This window comes from Trichophyton benhamiae (assembly GCF_000151125.1).
Source record: "Trichophyton benhamiae CBS 112371 chromosome Unknown contig01462.26, whole genome shotgun sequence".
NCBI lineage: Eukaryota > Fungi > Ascomycota > Eurotiomycetes > Onygenales > Arthrodermataceae > Trichophyton > Trichophyton benhamiae.
In genome coordinates, this window is record NW_003315085.1 from 169,966 (window position 1) to 187,900 (window position 17,935).

A 17,935-nucleotide genomic window follows, 5' to 3' on the forward strand; every position below is an offset into this window, starting at 1 on the left:
AAAGGGCAGATCTCAGCAAGCGACTTCCCTGCTGCAGCCAATCGACAGCCCGGCTTGCCAACTTGGCGTCTCCGTCGTGCTGGCATCGACGTGCTTCCTCCTCGATGCTTGCTGGCTGCTGGCTGTGGCTGCTCGTCTCTCTTTGACTCGCATCCCGGTCCCTGGCCTGCGTAGCGTAGCGTGTGCTGCCGGGACACTGCCTAAGAGGGCAGCAGGATTGGGGGCCCTTGTTTCATGATGGCGGCAGAGCATCCCCATCGTCCTCTCGTGCTCTCTTTGGCTGCTGCCGCGCTCTCTCTCTCTCTCTCTCTCGATCTCGCTCTCGCTCTTCTATTTTTACGGAGTACCTCTTATTTGAGTTAGCCGGCTCCTGACCCGCAGAGCAGAGCAACCTCCTAGCTGGGCAGGTTGGCTGGTTGGCGGGTCGACAGCGTTGCCGGATGCGCCGTCGTACATGGGGAGGTGGATGAGGACAGGGCCCGGATGCAGCTGGGTGCTGCCAGGTTCTACAGCAGCCAGGCCGGTGTTGCCAGTCTCACAGGCACAGGCACAGGTACACGCACAGGCACAGGACGAGGACGAGCAGAGACGGCGCAGATGATGCAGAACCAAGCTGCATGCAGATGGTGCGGCCGAAGGGGCAGGCAAGGCAGGCAAGGGGGGAATACAGGATGCACCGCTATCTACCGCCAACATGTAACCGGTCAACGCTGCACGGAGAAAAGGAATATACGGAGTAGTATGCATCATCATCCATCATCATCTCTATCCTCCAACACTCTTTTTGCGCCTGACAAACGGTGACAGTGCCCAGCTGCCTGCAGACGGCTTGCGAGTTCGAGCTCCATCAGTCCTACCTCGCTTCTACCTGGCTTGTTTTCTTTTACTATTCTGTCTATTGTCTATTTTGTCTGTCACTGTCATTCTTTTGATGTCTCCTCGTTGAATTTCGATGTTTGTTTTTTTTTTTTTTTTTCTTTTTATATTTTTGGTTGTTGTAGAAAGTAACTAGTTGTGTTATGTAATCATGATTAACCGCCAAAAAACACAAAGGAAGAAGAAGAAGAAGACGGCGACGACGACGACGGCGACAAGAAGGAATAGGAGAAGAAGAGAGTAAAAGGAGACGATATAAGAGAAAGGGAGACAGAGATAACCGTAGGAACCAAGATGGAGGCAGAAATAAGAGCCCAAATCCCATCGATCGATCATGTGATATCAGACTACGCCGTGGTGAGTCGAGACTGCAGCAGAGCAAGGAGACGACGAGTCGTGGACTTGATATACAGCAAGAAGCCATGCATGGATGCTTGAATACCGGCTGACTCTGCCTAGGGATACCTCACTCATGCCTCCAGAGCATATACTGGAGATGAAGAGCACGGCGGCTTCTCCCCGCTGTCCGAGGCTGCCGAGACGGTGTCCGCCCTGCTCGTCTCTGCCTCAGGGGACTTCAGCAGCCAGAACGAAGAGGCCGTCCGCAACCTGGTGGAAAAGTTCATCACGACCCTGAGCGCGGTCGATCCAGAGAAGCGACAGATGGCCTCGACTGCTGCTAAGAAGCTCGACCAGACCATCCATGTCGGGTCGCAGCGCAACATCTCCTCGACCCTGGGCCTGTCAGGCGTCACCGTCGACCTCGAGTCGGCCAATACCCGCAAAGTAGAGTCCCGCGTCGACAAGAAGAAGCTCGAAAAGGCCGAGCGCAAGATCAGGGACAAGCAGGACCGCAAGATCATGAAGAACGTCGAGTATGAAGCTTCAAAGCTCATCACCCAGGCAAACGATGCCCAGTCCTACGAAGAGTTCTTCATGGCCGTCAACCCCTTGCAGCTCGGTGCCGACTCCCAGACCAAGAGCAAGGACATCAAGGTCGATGGTGTCGACGTCTCCATCGGCGGGAAACGCATTCTCACCGATACCACTCTTTCTCTTTCGTTCGGCCGGCGTTACGGCATGGTCGGCCAGAACGGTATCGGAAAGTCTACCCTCCTGCGTGCCCTCAGCAGAAGAGAGGTTGCCATTCCAACACACATTTCCATTCTCCACGTCGAGCAAGAGGTCAGTCCTCTCCATCCTCAATATTTGTCTATCAATTTTTTACTTTACACACTAACCGCTGCTACAGATTACTGGTGATGATACCCCGGCTCTACAGGCAGTTCTCGATGCAGACGTATGGCGCAAACGTCTCCTTGCAGACCAGGAGGTATGTTCCTCTTATTATCACTATCATTATTATTTTTTCATACAAAGAATATATTCATATATTTTACTTTATAGAGAATATCATCTCAACTGGCCGCCATCGAGGCGGAGCGGTCTACCATGGCAGATACCTCCAAGGACGCCATACGGCTTGACCAGGAACGAGAGGGTCTGGATATCACCCTCTCTGATATCCACGCCAAACTAGCAGAAATGGAGTCCGACAAGGCTGAGCCTCGTGCCGCTAGCATCCTGGCCGGTCTCGGTTTCTCTCCTGAACGCCAGCAGTACGCTACCAAGACTTTCTCCGGTGGTTGGCGAATGCGTCTTGCTCTTGCCCGAGCTCTCTTCTGTGAACCCGACCTTCTCCTCCTCGACGGTGCGTTCTATTCCCCCCCCCCCCATTATTTAACTATCCAACGCTGAGGCTGACCTACTGTAGAACCGTCTAACATGTTGGATGTGCCGTCCATTACCTTCCTCTCCAACTATCTCCAGTCTTACCCCAGTACCGTACTGGTCGTTTCTCACGACAGGGCTTTCCTTAATGAAGTTGCTACAGATATCATCCACCAGCACTCGGAAAGATTGGACTACTACAAGGGTGCTAATTTTGGTACGCCCATTGCCTACGCCTTTTTTTTTTTTTTTTTTTTTTTTTTTTTTTTTTTTTTTTTTTTTTTTTTTTTTTTTTTTTTGAGCCAATCAATACAAATCTAACCACTCTATAGACTCCTTCTACGCTACGAAGGAAGAGCGAAAGAAGAATGCCAAGCGTGAATATGAAAACCAGATGGCCCAGAGAGCCCATCTACAAGGTAACCAGCTCAATTCCTACCCCCTATCAGACAAATATAGTAACTCCATACTTTATAGCGTTCATCGACAAGTTCAGATACAATGCCTCCAAGGCTGCTGAAGCGCAATCTAGAATCAAGAAGCTGGAAAAGATGCCTGTGCTTGAACCCCCAGAGAGCGAGTATACTGTTCACTTCAAATTCCCCGATGTCGAGAAGCTTTCCCCACCAATCATCCAGATGACGGATGTTACGTTCGGCTATACGAAGGATAACGTTCTACTTCGCAATGTCGACCTAGACGTCCAGCTTGATTCACGAATCGGCATTGTTGGTCCTAACGGTGCTGGTAAAACCACGGTCTTGAAGCTGCTTACCGGCCAACTACAGCCTTCCAGTGGACTGATCTCCCAACACCCAAGGCTCCGCATTGGTTTCTTTGCCCAACATCACGTCGATGCCCTAGACATGACCACCTCTGCTGTGGGGTTCATGGCTAAAAAGTACCCCGGAAAGACCGAGGAAGAATACCGACGACACCTTGGAGCGTAAGTCTACCAGGGTCCTCTCTCTCTTTCACTCATTAAAAGTAAATGCTAACTTTTTTCTTGTTTACCTTTAGATTCGGCATTACTGGTATGACCGGTCTTCAGAAACTTGAACTCCTTTCCGGAGGTCAAAAGTCCCGTGTTGCATTTGCCTGCATATCCCTGACAAACCCACATATTCTCGTCCTCGACGAACCGTCCAATCACCTCGATATCGAGGCCATGGACGCTCTGACTGACGCTCTCAACAATTTCCAGGGCGGTGTCCTGATCGTATCCCACGACGTTACAATGGTACAAAATGTCTGCACCAGTCTGTGGGTCTGCGACAAGGGGACCGTAGAGAAATTCCCTGGAGACGTCAATGCGTACAAGAAGAGAATCATTGCCCAAGCTGACGCAGCTGGTGTCGCTAAGGCTCATTAAATTAGTCAAAAAGTTGCATACCCCAGCCGTGACAAAAATGAAATGAATGATCATGAACTTCTCCCATCCACTGTAGTCTCCATTACCTAAACAGGAAAAGATCCGACCATGCTTACTTATGCACGTGATGGGATCTACCCGCGCAAATCGGAGACTCTCGATTATCATTGGCTAGTCAATTAAAGATCCGGGTTGTATGACGTCACGCTAGTGGATAGCTATAAAATGCTTCCATTGCCTTCTAACTCGGAATGACGGAGAAGCAATAAAACAGTTCGGAGCCTGGGTTTAAAATAAAGGTAGGTAGAAGATAAGATCCTGGTTGCTTCTTGTTGATACAATAGGAATAAGAATAGTTAACACGTCCATGCATGGATCCATTCCGGAATCTCCTCGGCCCCAATGCTGCACTATGTAGGTATTATAGGCGGCGGGAAAGTCCATTCACCCATGGAGCAAGGAAGCGAGGGGCATCATGAATAGATTTCAACTTCTATTATGTGAAACTAATGCAAAGTGCCATTTCAGGCGATGAGATAGACTATTGTCTACCGCTGACCAAACTTGCTGACCGTCCACTCCACTAAGAGAAGTTTCATTTATCGGGATCGCAGAGTCCTCAAGAACTTAGATTTGATCGAATTCGAGCGGAGGAGGTAGGATGAGCACAGATTTCCGTTTTTATAGGGCATGTCGTGGTCTGTGCAATGAGGGAACATTCCGCAGCGTCTCACGGTTACTTGACCGATCCGTACTCCGCAATACACACAAACTTCAAAAAGGTGGTCACACATTTTCCCCCCTCTTAGTTCATAGAATGCTCTTATGTCTTATGGCTTGATACTGTCTGCTAACGCGAAGTAAGAGTTGTGAGATCTTTAGGATTCAAGAGGTTCAAGAGAGAGAAGGAGTATGAGAAGCGAATATATAACTAATATCTATCCTCTCGTGAATCGAAAACAATATCTTAAATTTAATCATACTGGCGACAGAAAGACATCACTGTGATAAGTTAACAGGGATATATGAGGCTCACTGTACATATTGAAGAGGATATAAACATCTTTGACAGTGCCAAGCATAAAATATCTTTGCCATTCACCCTAATCGATAGCCAGGTCAATAACTTCCCTGCAGGAGAATATGAGCCTTCATTTCACAGGCCAACCATAGTGCAGCGCTTAGTTGCGTAATCAGCTAATCCCATGAGCAAATTGGACAAGCTCGTCATAAGCGCTGTTCAAATCATCATTGACAATGATTTTGTCAAAAAAGCCGGGAATATCAGCATAGGTGAGTTCGGTAATAGCTTTGGAAAGTCGGTGCTGGATATCCTCTTCTGCTTCTGTACCACGTCCCCTAAGCCGGGCTTCAAGGCATTCCAGGCTGGGCGGTACAATAAATACATACCGGGCATCAATACTAGAGGCTGCCTTTAATTGCTTGACACCTTGTATGTCAATATCAAGCACGGCAATGAGCCCCTTCTCAGCCAAGCCCGAGATGGTTTGCTTACTCGTACCATAACGGTGACCGTTGAAGGTGGCATGTTCAACGAACCCATCTTGTGAGACGAGTGCAGAAAATGCATCATCCTTTGTAAAGTAATAGGCTACGCCCTCAACTTCCCCAGGTCGAGGTCCTCGTGTGGTATGAGACACTGTAAAGGCAAATGTATCAGGGTAAGACGAGACTAATCTTTGGCATAATGTGCCTTTGCCAACACCCGAGGGCCCGGAAATGATGATGGGTCGGCGGTCCAGGGGTCTACCTGTCAAATTAGGCCGTGTTAACTCGAATCTCACTCGACAACGAGCTCAGCACTTGACTCGGGAGCAAAGTTACCTTGAGACATGGTCATCGAGCAGCAATAAATAATCAGTAGACCGCCAAATTTGTGTGTTAGGGTAGGAAGACAGCTAGGATGGTTCGCCAGCATGATGTAGTGGTGTATATTATATATACTTCATTAGAGGGTGGCGAATGACCTCAACGACTGTTAGCTGAACGTGTGACGCATGACGATGTGTGTGGAAGCCCCAGGGACTCAGTTGCCGTTTAGGCACGTTCCTAGCCAAGGAACAGCATTCAGTATCTACACAGTACGATAGGCACTCAACTTTTCTTTGATATATCCTGGGCTCAGCATATCCTCTATTTCGGAGCTGTACAGGAAGTCTCAATATCATATTAATTACTGTTGTCAGTAGTTAAATTCAGTTTTGTTACGTAATTTAGTAGTTTAATGGATGTAGTTATGTCACATGATACTAAATTAGATAGACCAACCAACAGCCTTGAAAACCCTGGAAGTATGCAAGTTTTTGGCCTAAAACTGGTTAAACTGCTGTCTCACTTGCTAGCTCGGCTGTTCGCTCGGCAAAAAACAACCAACCGCAGGCGAGTCCCTCATCTACTTCTTGATAAATAAGAGACTTGACAGGCCGACAGACAAACAAATAGAGAGAAGAATCACGAATATCGACGGCGATACCAGGCCGAAGAGGATGGGACGGCAAGGGCCCTGCACCGTGGCAGTTGATACTAATGGTGGATAAGTATCATCAAGGATGGCAAACTAACCCTGCCAGCCCCCCACTAGTTACCTAGACTGCGGAAGACCGAGCAGAGAACAATCCTCATCTCTGGACGTCTGTCTCTCCCTCTGGTATCTTGCTGTAGATGCGCGCGAGGACGATTCATCCTCTGTCAATTGGCTCTGCCAGTACCGAGGAACTGCCTGCTTGGCAGTCAGTCGCATAGCTATCAGTCGTCTACGGCACCAGAAAGAAGCTATCAAGGGCCATCGCAGCGTCGCATCTCACCAGCTTCGACCTCAACGCCGTACGAAGACCTCTTCCATGATGCCTGACCTCGAGAAGATGGCGGCGGACCAGTCGTCTGTTCGGCCAGACTACGAGACTCCCGTGCCGTCTCGCTCCCACTCCATTATGTCTAGCTCAGGCACCTCGGGCCACTCCTCCGCCCTCGAGCCCATAGCCACCCATCACACAGATGTCCATGCCATCAACAGCGGCAGCAATGGATATGACATCTCTGCTTGCATGTCCCGGGCTACGACTCGCGACCTCGAGCGCCACCCCACCTTGCTCAGTCGCATGGCCACCCAGCGCAGTCAACACAACGAGACTGTCGGCTCTACCCGATCACGGCCGCTGGATAAACCGCTACCTCCATTTGGTGCAGGAAAGCCGTATCCTCCTCCTCTGCCCGAGAAGGAAGAGTATGTCGTCGAGTTTGATGGGCCAGATGATCCTCTACACCCTCAGAATTGGTCCCTGAAGCGGAAGTAAGTATATATCCCTCGGCAATATCAGATCAGGGGTAACTAACGACTATAGGATATTCACTGCGCTGATACTAGCATGGACGACCATTATCTCATCCTTTACCAGCAGCATCTTCTCCACTGCCACTATCGAAGTGTCTCGTCAATTTGGCGTCTCGACTGAAGTAGGCATTCTGGGCCTCTCTCTCTTCGTCTTGGGTTACGCTACAGGCCCTATCATTTGGGCTCCTCTATCCGAGCTCCGTGGCAGACGATTCCCCATAATCCTCGGCAGCGTTGGCTTCACCATTTTCCAATTCGGCCTTGCGTCAGCCAAGGACCTGCAGACGGTCATGCTCTGTCGCTTCTTTGGCGGCTTCTTCGGGGCCTGTCCTGTTGCAGTCGTGGCTGCTGTCTTCTCAGATATGTTCGACAACCGCCTGCGTGGTCTTGCAATTACCCCGTTCTCCATCACAGTCTTCACCGGACCTTTGCTAGCACCCTTTATTGGTGGCTTTATCGTCGATTCCTACTTGGGCTGGCGCTGGACAGCTTTCCTGCCGGGGATCTTGGGGGCTTCTGCGCTCATTCTCAACGTCTTCTTCCTCGCAGAAACCTATCCGCCTGTAGTCCTCATCGAAAAGGCTGCTGAACTCCGCCGCCTGACTAAGAACTGGGGCATCCACGCCAAACAGGAGGAAATCGAAGTCGAGTTTAGCGAGCTTGTCGAGAAGAACTTCTCTCGTCCGCTGAAGATTCTATTTACTGAACCAATCGTCCTCCTTCTCAGTATTTACTTAGCCTTCATCTATGGACTGCTCTATCTATTCCTCACTGCCTACCCGATTGTCTTCCAGCAGATTCACGGATTCAACAAAGGTGTCGGAGGCCTACCTTACTTTGGGATGATCATCGGCCAGCTCATTGGAGGTGCATCCATCATCCTCTCTCAGCCATGGTATATACGCAAACTAGAAGCTAACGGCGGGGTGACTGTTCCTGAATGGAGATTGCCACATGTTATGGCAGGTGGAGTGTCGTTCTCAATTGGTCTCTTCTGGTTTGGATGGACCGGGTATAAAGCCGATATACATTGGATGGCTCCCACTGCTTCAGGCGTGTTTACCGGATTTGGGTTGCTGGTTATTTTCTTGCAAAGTCTCAATTATATTATTGATGCCTATCTAGTATTGTACGTGTCCATAGAGAATACTTTGCACTTGTCATCTCGGCTAATCTGTGTCTAGTGCCGCATCTGCCATTGCAGCAAATACTCTTCTTCGATCGCTTGCCGGAGCTGTCTTCCCGCTGTTTGCTTCGTACATGGTGAGTTTTGTTACCCAACGTTTCTCCTGTTGCCATGCATATCTAATAATACCTATAGTTTAAAGGTCTTGGAATAAACTGGGCAGGGACGCTGTTGGGCTGCTTTTCTGCGGTTCTCTGCCCGATCCCGGTTATATTTTACTTCTATGGCCACCGCATCCGTGCGAAGAGTAAATTCGGACCCAAATTTACACTCGAGCAGGAAATGGAGCGAGATATGTAGGAAATATATATCTCCATCCGATTCCGTAATGCTGGTCTTGATTTCTTTCTCTTCTTCTTCTTCTTCTTCTTCTTCTTCTTCTTTTCTTAATGTGCATTTATACCCTTCTCTGTTCTGGTTTGCTTTTGGATTGGATTGCGACATACCCTGTCATGATTCAGGTACATTCTGTTCTTCAGCATGCCAGCTAGAGTGTATATATATATATCTGTGTTTGTGTTTCGGCTCCAGTCCAGTACAAGGCGCTGCATGTAGTGGGGAAACAATAGGTGAACCATGCTTAATTATGGATGCCAACAAAGGGTAACTATGTATCAGTAGAAAATTTACTCCTCGCTACAAATATCTGCCAACTCTGCTCTACACCCCAACCTTGGTCAAGCAAGCCTCTGACATCCTCGAGACCTAACCCTGTCATTTCGGGATAAATCCTCCATATGCCCACCCATCCAATGGCACAGATAAGGGCATATAGGAAAAAAGTCCACCCGGCTCCCATCCATCGCATCATTGGTAGGAAAGTCAAGCCAATGATGAAGTTAGATCCCCAGTTTGTACCCGTTGCTAAGGCAGAGCCAAGGCTTCGCACGCTAAGGGGGAAGAGTTCCGACTGCTGCCATGGTACATTGCCTAATCCGGAAGCGTAAGATGCAGTGTATGTCGTGAGACAGAGCAGTATGATAGCGGCCTGGGAGTTTTTCGGAGCTGGCGTTCCGGAGGCACCCCCATCACCGAGAGATGTTGATGGGAATGCAATGGCGCAGATGACGAGTGATACAACCATGACCGGAATTGAGTATAGCAGTATACGACGACGGCCGATACGGTCAATGAGCGCATAGGCGAGAAACGTGAAGACGAAATTTGTTCCTGCGACAGAGAGTGACGTGAGGGTTGGCGAGGAGAAGGAGAGAGACTTGAATATTGTTGCCGCGAAGTACATGAGTGAATTGAAGCCGCAGAGCTGCTGGAGACCCTGGAGTGTACATGCTATGATGAGTGCACGGCGGTGGCAGCCGATAGTGAAGAGCTCAGTGTATGTTCTTTTAACTTTCTGCAACCATAGCCTTGGTGTGGTGGATGCAGAGCTGGCTCTAGTAGAGTTACCTGGCCGAGTGTCTGTCTCAGCCGAGGCATGTAGTACTTCCTGCTTGATGTCTCGAAGAATATGTTCAACAACCTGGTTACTCTGCTTGGTGTCACCGTAGACTCTTCGCATGATCTGGCGAGCTTCATTCACCCGGTTGGCGCGAACAAGCCACCTTGGAGTCTCGGGGAGAAAAGCAAGTATCAAAAGTTGTATGATACCAGGTGAAGAACCAAGACCAACCATCCATCTCCAGCCTCCGGGCTGGCTGGACAGGAGCCACCCTACGATGTAAGCTATCACCTGCCCTCCAGTCACGAGGAGGCTAAGTACAGTCACCATCCTGCCACGTAGGTGTGACGGAGAGAGCTCAGAGATATACCTGAGAAGACGAAAGTAAGTATTTGACATTGTTCAAAAGCTGGGGGCATAATAGTGGAGGTTACAGTGGTGTTATCAAACTTGACATGCCTATGGCCAGTCCTACCAAACTCCGGCCGGATATCATCCCCCAAACGGTGGAAGTGATGCCCTGCCATAGAGACCCGATAATGAATAAGACACCGGAGACGATTATTGCAGGCTTGCGGCCAGTTTTATCGCCCAGTACACCTCCTAAGGGGCTGGCTATAAGCGCAAAGAGGCTGGTCGAAGATGTGATTAAACTCCTGTCAAGGATGGTTAACTCGCGCTGAGAGAGATCTGTTCCGATCGATACTAGGGTTGACGATATAACTCCGGTACTATGGGGTTCGAGTATAAATAGTAAGATTATAATCTTTGTGGTATAGTAGTACTTTCATACATGCTTGGACATACTCATATCCGAACAAGAAGCCGCTGATACCGGCGGCGAAGGTCAACGCCCAAATAAACCAGGTTGCTGTGCTTGTAGCAGACGGGTCAACGCTAACGGCTGCACCAGCTTCGTTTCCCGGGCCTGATGGACTGGTATTATCACGGCGAGGGCCTTCGAGCAACGGTGCTGTGGCATCAAGGGTATCGTCCTTAGCACTCGCCATCGCCTCTAGCTCAAGGTCCTCCTCCACCTTTGCTGGCGGCTCTCAACTTCAACGTCAAAAAGATGTTAGGCAGGTAATGTTCATATACGGAGTACGCAGCGTGGTAACTCCTTGCATGACACTGGGATATTAGGATGATGCTCTCTGTGTCCCCCTTTTATATTAACTGCTCAGCTTCTTGGCTTTTCTCCCTACATCCACGCGACCAGATGAGCATCACGTGGAATAAAGCTATTCACGTGATTCTTCACTAATCTAGATCGGGTTAGCCTGCCACCAACCGCTTTTGATCCTGTTGCTTACTTAAGCCAGCGAAATCAGGGGCAGAACAAGCACTTTTCCAGGGGTCTCTGGGTGGATTTGGTACCTGAACCCATCCATCGCATCCTGCAGCTTAGCCTCCATGGTTACTTAGCATCTCCGTACTTACGCTTCCCGAGGTACAGTTACAGCTTGCACTCTCTGGCGAGATGATGCTTACGTAGTTAGCTGCGCCGGACAGAAGGGGCCCAGAAGCGCCTAGGACGACGCAATGGCTGGAGGTCGGTTCGATAGAGATTCGATAGATTCGATAGTCGCATCGCACAAAGTGGGTTACTAATGAACAACACCCATAGCTTATTTAAGCTAGAATCACGTGATAATTACCTTACCTAATAATTTAAACCTTAAAAAAGAAAAGAAAATCCAAGTTTTTGTTTTTTTTTGCAGCGAATCAAGAAAAAGAAAAGAAAAGAAGAAGAAAATAGCGATATCGAAGATCACAAAAAAATATATACGAAAAGGAAGACAAGCAAAGGACGTCCGAATACTTGACAGGTAAACGAGGCCGAGCGAAATGTGAGCTGGCATGCATGTACTTATACCCGGGCTATATCTGCCCCCGTTCGCCCAGCGCTGTCTGGCCCGTCGGCCTGTCTTCCTTCATGCGAGATTTCAGGCTTGTCGCAGGCGCCGCTTTTTTCTTTTTTTAGTGCTATCCAGGCACCGGCCAATCAGCGGCCGGGCAGGGGCGGCTTCTCCCTTTTCCTCCCTTCGTCCTTTTCTCGACTTCACGCCTTTTTCTTCCGCCGCTCGTCTTCTCATCCCCCGACATCGAGCTCGACTTCATCTCTCGACGTCTTCACCGTCTCCGCCGTCCAGCCTGACCTGCTGAAGGGTCGTTCCGCTCCTTTGATGGCCTGAGGCGCCGCGCTCGCTGCCGACTCCTGCTCTGTTTACTTCTCCAGGGCTGTGCCGGGGGACCCTTCTTTAACCTTCGTTTTTATTTTTTTTGTCACCCATCTGTCGTTTACACAGGATAAAGGAATATCGCGACATCTTTAACACTCACTCAATACATTGCGGCTCTCTGGTTTGGCGTAACGGACTGCTAGATTTACGACTCATCCATTTTACCCTGTGTTGCTGTCTTTTTGGTGCGACTCTTCTGTATCTTTCATGACCTTAACCACCACGACCTGGATCAACTACGACGGCTATTTTGCGATGCATAACCACCACCACAACCACAACCTCCATCATCGTCCCCGGGAGCCTCGAGGGGCCGATGTCCCCGTTCCTGCTCTCATCGTTCGCTCGGCCCCGATCCCAAATCACCGGATTCCTCTCCTAACCAGAGTCGAAGAGCCGGCCGTGGCAGAGCCGATGGCACGGCCGCTGGAGCGGAGAGAGAGGCCTGACACTACACGCCTTGTCCCACGCCGAGATGCGACCTGTAGTCCTGATAACAATGCGGGGAAGGATTGCGGCCCAGGACTCACTGAGACGCCTACAGTGGCCATTGCTCTTGGTGTTGTGTATGTCTAGAACCTACTTAGGAAGTCATGATTAGTACTAATAACAAGGCTATAGGATCCCCCTTGTTTGTGCTTTCATAGTTTTCTTCCTTCTCCACAGACGCCATGTCAAGAAACTGCGGAAGGAAGACGAGCAGGACAAAATCAAGGCTCTCGACTATGGCCTTGATGATGTTCCTGCGTCTAACAACGGAGCCAAAGTCCGGACAGGGGGCGGCCAGGGAGTCGAAAAGAACGGCGACGGCCACAAGCCCGGTATGTCCATGGATTGGGCCATGGATAGCCCCTATTTCCTGCCGCCAGGACTGCAAAAGTCCCGTGGCTCGCTGCACTCTCTTTCTCGAACAATCCCGGGCGAGGATAAGTACGGGATAGCCTTTGATGGCAATGGCAGTATCAGATCAAATACCCCTACCCGTCGACATAACAACGCAGATGATGCCTCTAGCTATACGGCCGGAAGCAGTCGACGTGTAGGTGGTGCTGATGGTCAGCACCACCACAATGGCGGTCTAGGCGACGACATGTCTCAGAATCTGCTTCGGAACGCGCAACGCATGTCCACTTCACCCCCTTTAGCTGCCGTCCCGGCTGAATCCCCCAGCCCACCACAGCCAGCTCATCTGCCATTTGACAATCGTTTTGACGAGTTGGGCCTTCCCTCGTCTATAAGCAATAACTACAACAACAATAATAACCACACGGAAATCACAAACAACAACGACAACAATTACAGCGGTACCAGCAGTAACACCGGCGACGATAATCAGATGGGTGCTGCGGGGAGCAAAGACCCGGCCCTGCGAAGTAGCCACAATTACCTGGGTCAATTCATCCACAGTGGTAGCAGATCATCGACACCAGACGACCAGAAAAAACAAGTCAGTGCTTCCAACCAACCGGACGGTCATCCTTCTCTCCCAGGCCTGGCCTTTTCGACCAACGATGGACCAAAATTGGATTTCAACTTGGGGCCCTCTTCCACACCTGCTGCTACTGCTGTTACTGGACATCAACAGGGCGATGCTGAAAGTGACTACGGTGACGAAATCAAGCCCGCTTCAGGTCTGCCACAGTTTAACATCATGCCTGCCGAGGAGCAGCAGCAGCAGCAGCTACATGGTGACGAATATGGACACGGATATCCAGAAGAAGGAGATGATGGGACAGACAGCATCCACGACGTTTATGACCAGTACTACGACTCCAACCACCTCATTGATACCCGCAGACTTACCATGGGGATTCGGCCACTGCCACCTGAGGACCCATCGGACAACCCCGAGCAGCGAGCAAACCGTATCCGATCGTTCTACAAAGAATACTTCGACGAGAGCAAACCCTTCCAGCAGGACTACATCGAGGACTACGGCGATGTGCCTCCACTGCCCAACCCAGCTGCACCCTTTGCCCAGCCTCTGCCTCGTCGAGCAATGACTCCTCCCCCAAGAATGCCTCCTGCCTTCCCTCCACGCCGTCACCCAGGGATAGGCCATCAGCCGCCACCTGGCATGGGTGGTATGAACAGGGGGTTCGCCCACAGCGCTACAAATTCCCTGGCCAGTAGTGGTCACCCCATGGGCGGCCCACGGGCCTTCTCCTCTGCTTCAGGTCGCATTCCTCATCCACGGCAAAAGAAGCCTCTTCCGCCACCTTCACCCTTGCACATCCTGCCTACTCCGCATAAACTCAAGGACGACACCTTCCTGCCTATCGACTTTGCACCAGGTCCTCGGGCTCGAGACCGCCAGGCCGGTCGACCGGAGACCCCCCTGGGCGGCTTGCAACATTACAATCTCATGGTCCCCTCGCATAGTCCTCTTGTCTCATCCTTTGACGAACTTCCCTCCGTCCCCAGCCCGTAAGTTGTTCCTTCTTTTTAACTAATCACGTTGAATATTTGGTTTCGTTAGAGTTTAGGGTTAGGGTTAGTTCTAACAATCAGCGTTACAGTCATGCCCTCCGCAAGTCCGGCACGTACACTGCCCTCGACTTTGCACCACCGCCTCGCTTCAAGAATGAATCCGGCACCGGCAGTGACGCAGGCAGTATCCGCAGCAACCGCACCGGCATATCTGCTCTGCAGGCTCACAACATCCGCTCGGGCGCCTACCGCGTCAGTCGTCTGCCAGCCGACACAGTCGGGACACGAGACGACTTTAGCTCCAACCTTAAGCCCCAGTGGGAGATGCGTACTTGACCTGACGCCTCACATGTCGCCCTACCTTTTTGCCTCCCTTCCTCTTCTTGATGTCTAATTTGTCTATATTCTGCTAACATTATACATATATATACATTCACATATATCTTTCGCTTATAATCTCGGGGTCGTGTGTCTGTTGCTCCCGCATCCTTTCTTTTCGACTTTGTTGTATCTACTTATAGACGGTGCTTCTGCTGGGTGTTTTATCTGGCCATCTTCATCAGCGCTTTGCCTTCCTCTAGCTAGTTATATATATATATATATATATACTTATATATAACTGCTATGCTATGCTATTCTGCCCTTTCATGGTCCTCGTCTTGTATCCTATAAATAGCAACAGAGCCTCGTATTCGCGTATTAGCCGTACGGTAAGTAATGGCGTTACGGGCGTCAAGCCACTGCCACCTTCTTGTGCGAGGCGGCGTATGTAACTGTATTACGCGAACAGCAGTACTGCCCCTTTTTCCTTGCTCTGGAGTTGAACAGGACGAAGATCGAGACATGATAAAAGATGAAGATCAGCCAGACCGTGCATGCATCTGCAGTCCAGTAGATGAAGGCGAGCAGGACGTACTCAGTAGTAGTGGCATCTGTAGACGAGCAACAGACGGGCAGCAACCAGGCAGCAGAACGAGTGTTCGGCCCGCAAGCAAGGAGAGTCCACCGTCGTAACATAAAGGGCGTGACGCTGGCTGGCGGTTCGCTGTTCCTGGCCAGCAAAAGTCAACTCAGCCCCCGGAGCCAGCCCTGCGTCCCCGGTTTTTCCTCTTGGGGCCTCTCTCCAGGCTCTCTCTCTCGCTCTCTCTCTCTCTCTCTTCCCATCCAAAGCATCGCTTGGTCCTTTTCTACAGAGTTGCCGTCTTCCCCTACAGAGAGCCCTGTCGCCCTCGGCTTTTTTTTTTTTTTCTTGACTATCGTTTTTTCCTGCTGCCGGCGTTGAAACAAGCGATACCTTGGCACGCCCAACCAGGAAAAGCGTCCGCTTTTTCTTCCTTTGGCCTTTTTTCCTTCGCTTCTTCTTTCGACGTCGGACGTCCAAAAGTCGAACCGCAACCTCACGCTCGTTGCACCGACAGACAGAGCAGAAGGCCGACTAGGGCGATACAGAACTGAAGAGCCGGGCCAGGAGACGGCGAGGGACGACAGACCGCGGACCTGACCAGGCAGAGACGAGACGTGGACGAGACAGCAGCTGACAGGGATAGACTGCTGACGGAGACGGCCTGAGTTGATCCAGGATGGCCGCCATGTCGACTGGTAGGTGATTGTTCTGATACATCATGCTGAAGCCGGCAAAGGCGAAGCAGAGGCAGCCGGAGGGGACCAGGACATGAAGTGTGCTGACGATTGCAGGCGGCGGCGGGATGCCCACGTCGGATCCCCCCAAGCCAACGACGAACCCGGAGACATCACACCCGCCAACCTCTGCTCCTCCGCCAACGACTTCCAACGAGCCAACAAAGCCCAGCGATCCGCCGACCAGCCAGCCATCGCCCACTCCTCCTCCGCCGTCGAGCGAGCCCTCAAAGCCGCCGACCAGCGAGCCCAGCCAGCCGCCAACATCGGCTCCCCCGTCTTCACCCAACCCGGAGCCGACATCCAAGCCGTCGTCTCCTCCACCGCCGCCGTCGCCAACAACCTCTGACTCGCCTTCTCCTACCAGCCCGAATCCGAGTCCGACTACTCCAGAGCAGTCGAGCACAACCGTCATCATCACCTCAACGGCGTCTCTGCCGAGCAACCCTAACCCCACCCGCCCAGCACCTTCCTCCTCGTCCTCTACCTCCAGTTCAGCACCAACCTTGCCTCCAGGCTCCGGCTCCGGCAATGGAAACGGCGGTCTTTCTGCCGGTGGAACCATTGCAATTGCAGTTGTTGTGCCCGTCGTCTCGGTAGCTTTGATTATCATTCTACTGCTGTTCTGGTATCGCAAGCGCAAGGCCCGTAAATTGGCGGAGGAAGAGCGCAAGCAGGAAATCGAAGAATACCGCTTCAACCCGAACAATGACCCTACCCTACCTGCCGTGGGCATGTACGATACCGACGTTGCCTTGAAGGACACCTCTGCTGCTGCTGGGGCTGCTGGGGCTGGTGGTGCAGCCGCAAGCGGAGGTTACCGTGGTTGGGGCACGACCAGCAACTCACGCCATGCACCCACCAACACCGCCTCTAGCGGCGGGGCTGACAGCAGCGCCATGTATGGCCGAGAGGTATCCCCCGTCGAAGAGTCCTTCCACATGGCCGACGACGAGCAGCGTCAAGGCCTAGGCCGTGTTGAACCTGCACCCGCCGGCATCCCCAAAGCCCTGCATATCGGTCAGCCTCCAGTCCAACAGCAACAGCAACAACCATTACAACACCAGCAGCAGGCCCCCATCCAGCATCAAAATGCGAGCAACATTCATCGTGGCCTGTCCAATGCCTCATCGGCGTACTCCACAGGCGCCCAGTCAGACATGTCTGACGACATGATGCCTCCGGGAGCCCCTGCAGGCGCACAGTACTATGAAGAGAGCGCCTACTACCCAGATGGCCACGGAGCCGGCTACTCCCACGGCCACAGCGGCAGCCACGGCCACGACCAAAGCGGCCTTGGGCCGCAGCCCGTCATCCGCGACGTCTCTGCCCGGCGCAACACCCGCATCGAAAGCCCCAGCGTCTTCCCCCATCCGCAGCAGGGCAACGCCGGCATAGCGCAGAACTTTTAATATCCCCTCCCCGTCCTTTTCTTGTTGATCTTTCACCTTTTCTTCTTCCTACCTTCTTTTTTATTTGACCATCTTCCCTTGTATCTCTTTTATTTGTTTGCTTGCTCCCCATTTTCATCTCTTCTTGTCGCTTTTATTCCCTGGCTTTGATATCTTTTGTTGTTTGGTGAAAAGCACGCTGTACAGATTGTGCTTTTACTTTTTTTTTTTTTTTTTTTTTTTTTCTTTTCCCGCTTGGTCTCCTGTGTCTCTTCCTGCCGATGATATGTAGTAATACCACTTTCCATGCCGTCCAC

General features: G+C 51.2%; 6 protein-coding genes across 6 annotated transcripts; 4 read left to right on the top strand and 2 right to left on the bottom strand.

Annotated features, from left to right (window-relative positions):
• Nucleotides 1-1,170: 1,170 nt before the first annotated feature.
• ARB_02657 (uncharacterized protein) lies at nucleotides 1,171-3,979 on the top strand (the record flags this gene model as incomplete). Its single annotated transcript, XM_003011089.1, has 8 exons — nucleotides 1,171-1,233; nucleotides 1,336-2,061; nucleotides 2,129-2,209; nucleotides 2,284-2,587; nucleotides 2,651-2,824; nucleotides 2,940-3,026; nucleotides 3,085-3,553; nucleotides 3,628-3,979. 8 exons carry the CDS (start codon nucleotides 1,171-1,173, stop codon nucleotides 3,977-3,979), a joined length of 2,256 nt encoding a protein of 751 aa, XP_003011135.1.
• A 1,193-nt stretch (nucleotides 3,980-5,172) lies between these two features.
• On the bottom strand, nucleotides 5,173-5,834 carry ARB_02658 (uncharacterized protein; the record flags this gene model as incomplete). Its single annotated transcript, XM_003011090.1, has 2 exons — nucleotides 5,173-5,639; nucleotides 5,825-5,834. The coding sequence occupies 2 exons, from the start codon at nucleotides 5,832-5,834 to the stop codon at nucleotides 5,173-5,175; spliced, it is 477 nt and encodes a 158-aa protein (XP_003011136.1).
• Nucleotides 5,835-6,843: 1,009 nt separating this feature from the next.
• ARB_02659 (MFS multidrug transporter, putative) lies at nucleotides 6,844-8,907 on the top strand (the record flags this gene model as incomplete). The annotated part of the gene is made up of 4 exons (XM_003011091.1): nucleotides 6,844-7,289; nucleotides 7,342-8,460; nucleotides 8,516-8,651; nucleotides 8,818-8,907. 4 exons carry the CDS (start codon nucleotides 6,844-6,846, stop codon nucleotides 8,905-8,907), a joined length of 1,791 nt encoding a protein of 596 aa, XP_003011137.1.
• A 217-nt stretch (nucleotides 8,908-9,124) lies between these two features.
• ARB_02660 (MFS myo-inositol transporter, putative) lies at nucleotides 9,125-10,926 on the bottom strand (the record flags this gene model as incomplete). Its single annotated transcript, XM_003011092.1, has 3 exons — nucleotides 9,125-10,172; nucleotides 10,351-10,531; nucleotides 10,710-10,926. The coding sequence occupies 3 exons, from the start codon at nucleotides 10,924-10,926 to the stop codon at nucleotides 9,125-9,127; spliced, it is 1,446 nt and encodes a 481-aa protein (XP_003011138.1).
• A 1,440-nt stretch (nucleotides 10,927-12,366) lies between these two features.
• ARB_02661 (uncharacterized protein) lies at nucleotides 12,367-14,925 on the top strand (the record flags this gene model as incomplete). The annotated part of the gene is made up of 3 exons (XM_003011093.1): nucleotides 12,367-12,725; nucleotides 12,781-14,586; nucleotides 14,679-14,925. The coding sequence occupies 3 exons, from the start codon at nucleotides 12,367-12,369 to the stop codon at nucleotides 14,923-14,925; spliced, it is 2,412 nt and encodes an 803-aa protein (XP_003011139.1).
• Nucleotides 14,926-16,295: 1,370 nt separating this feature from the next.
• Nucleotides 16,296-17,639, top strand: ARB_02662 (uncharacterized protein; the record flags this gene model as incomplete). Its single annotated transcript, XM_003011094.1, has 1 exon — nucleotides 16,296-17,639. One exon carries the CDS (start codon nucleotides 16,296-16,298, stop codon nucleotides 17,637-17,639), a length of 1,344 nt encoding a protein of 447 aa, XP_003011140.1.
• Nucleotides 17,640-17,935: the final 296 nt, after the last annotated feature.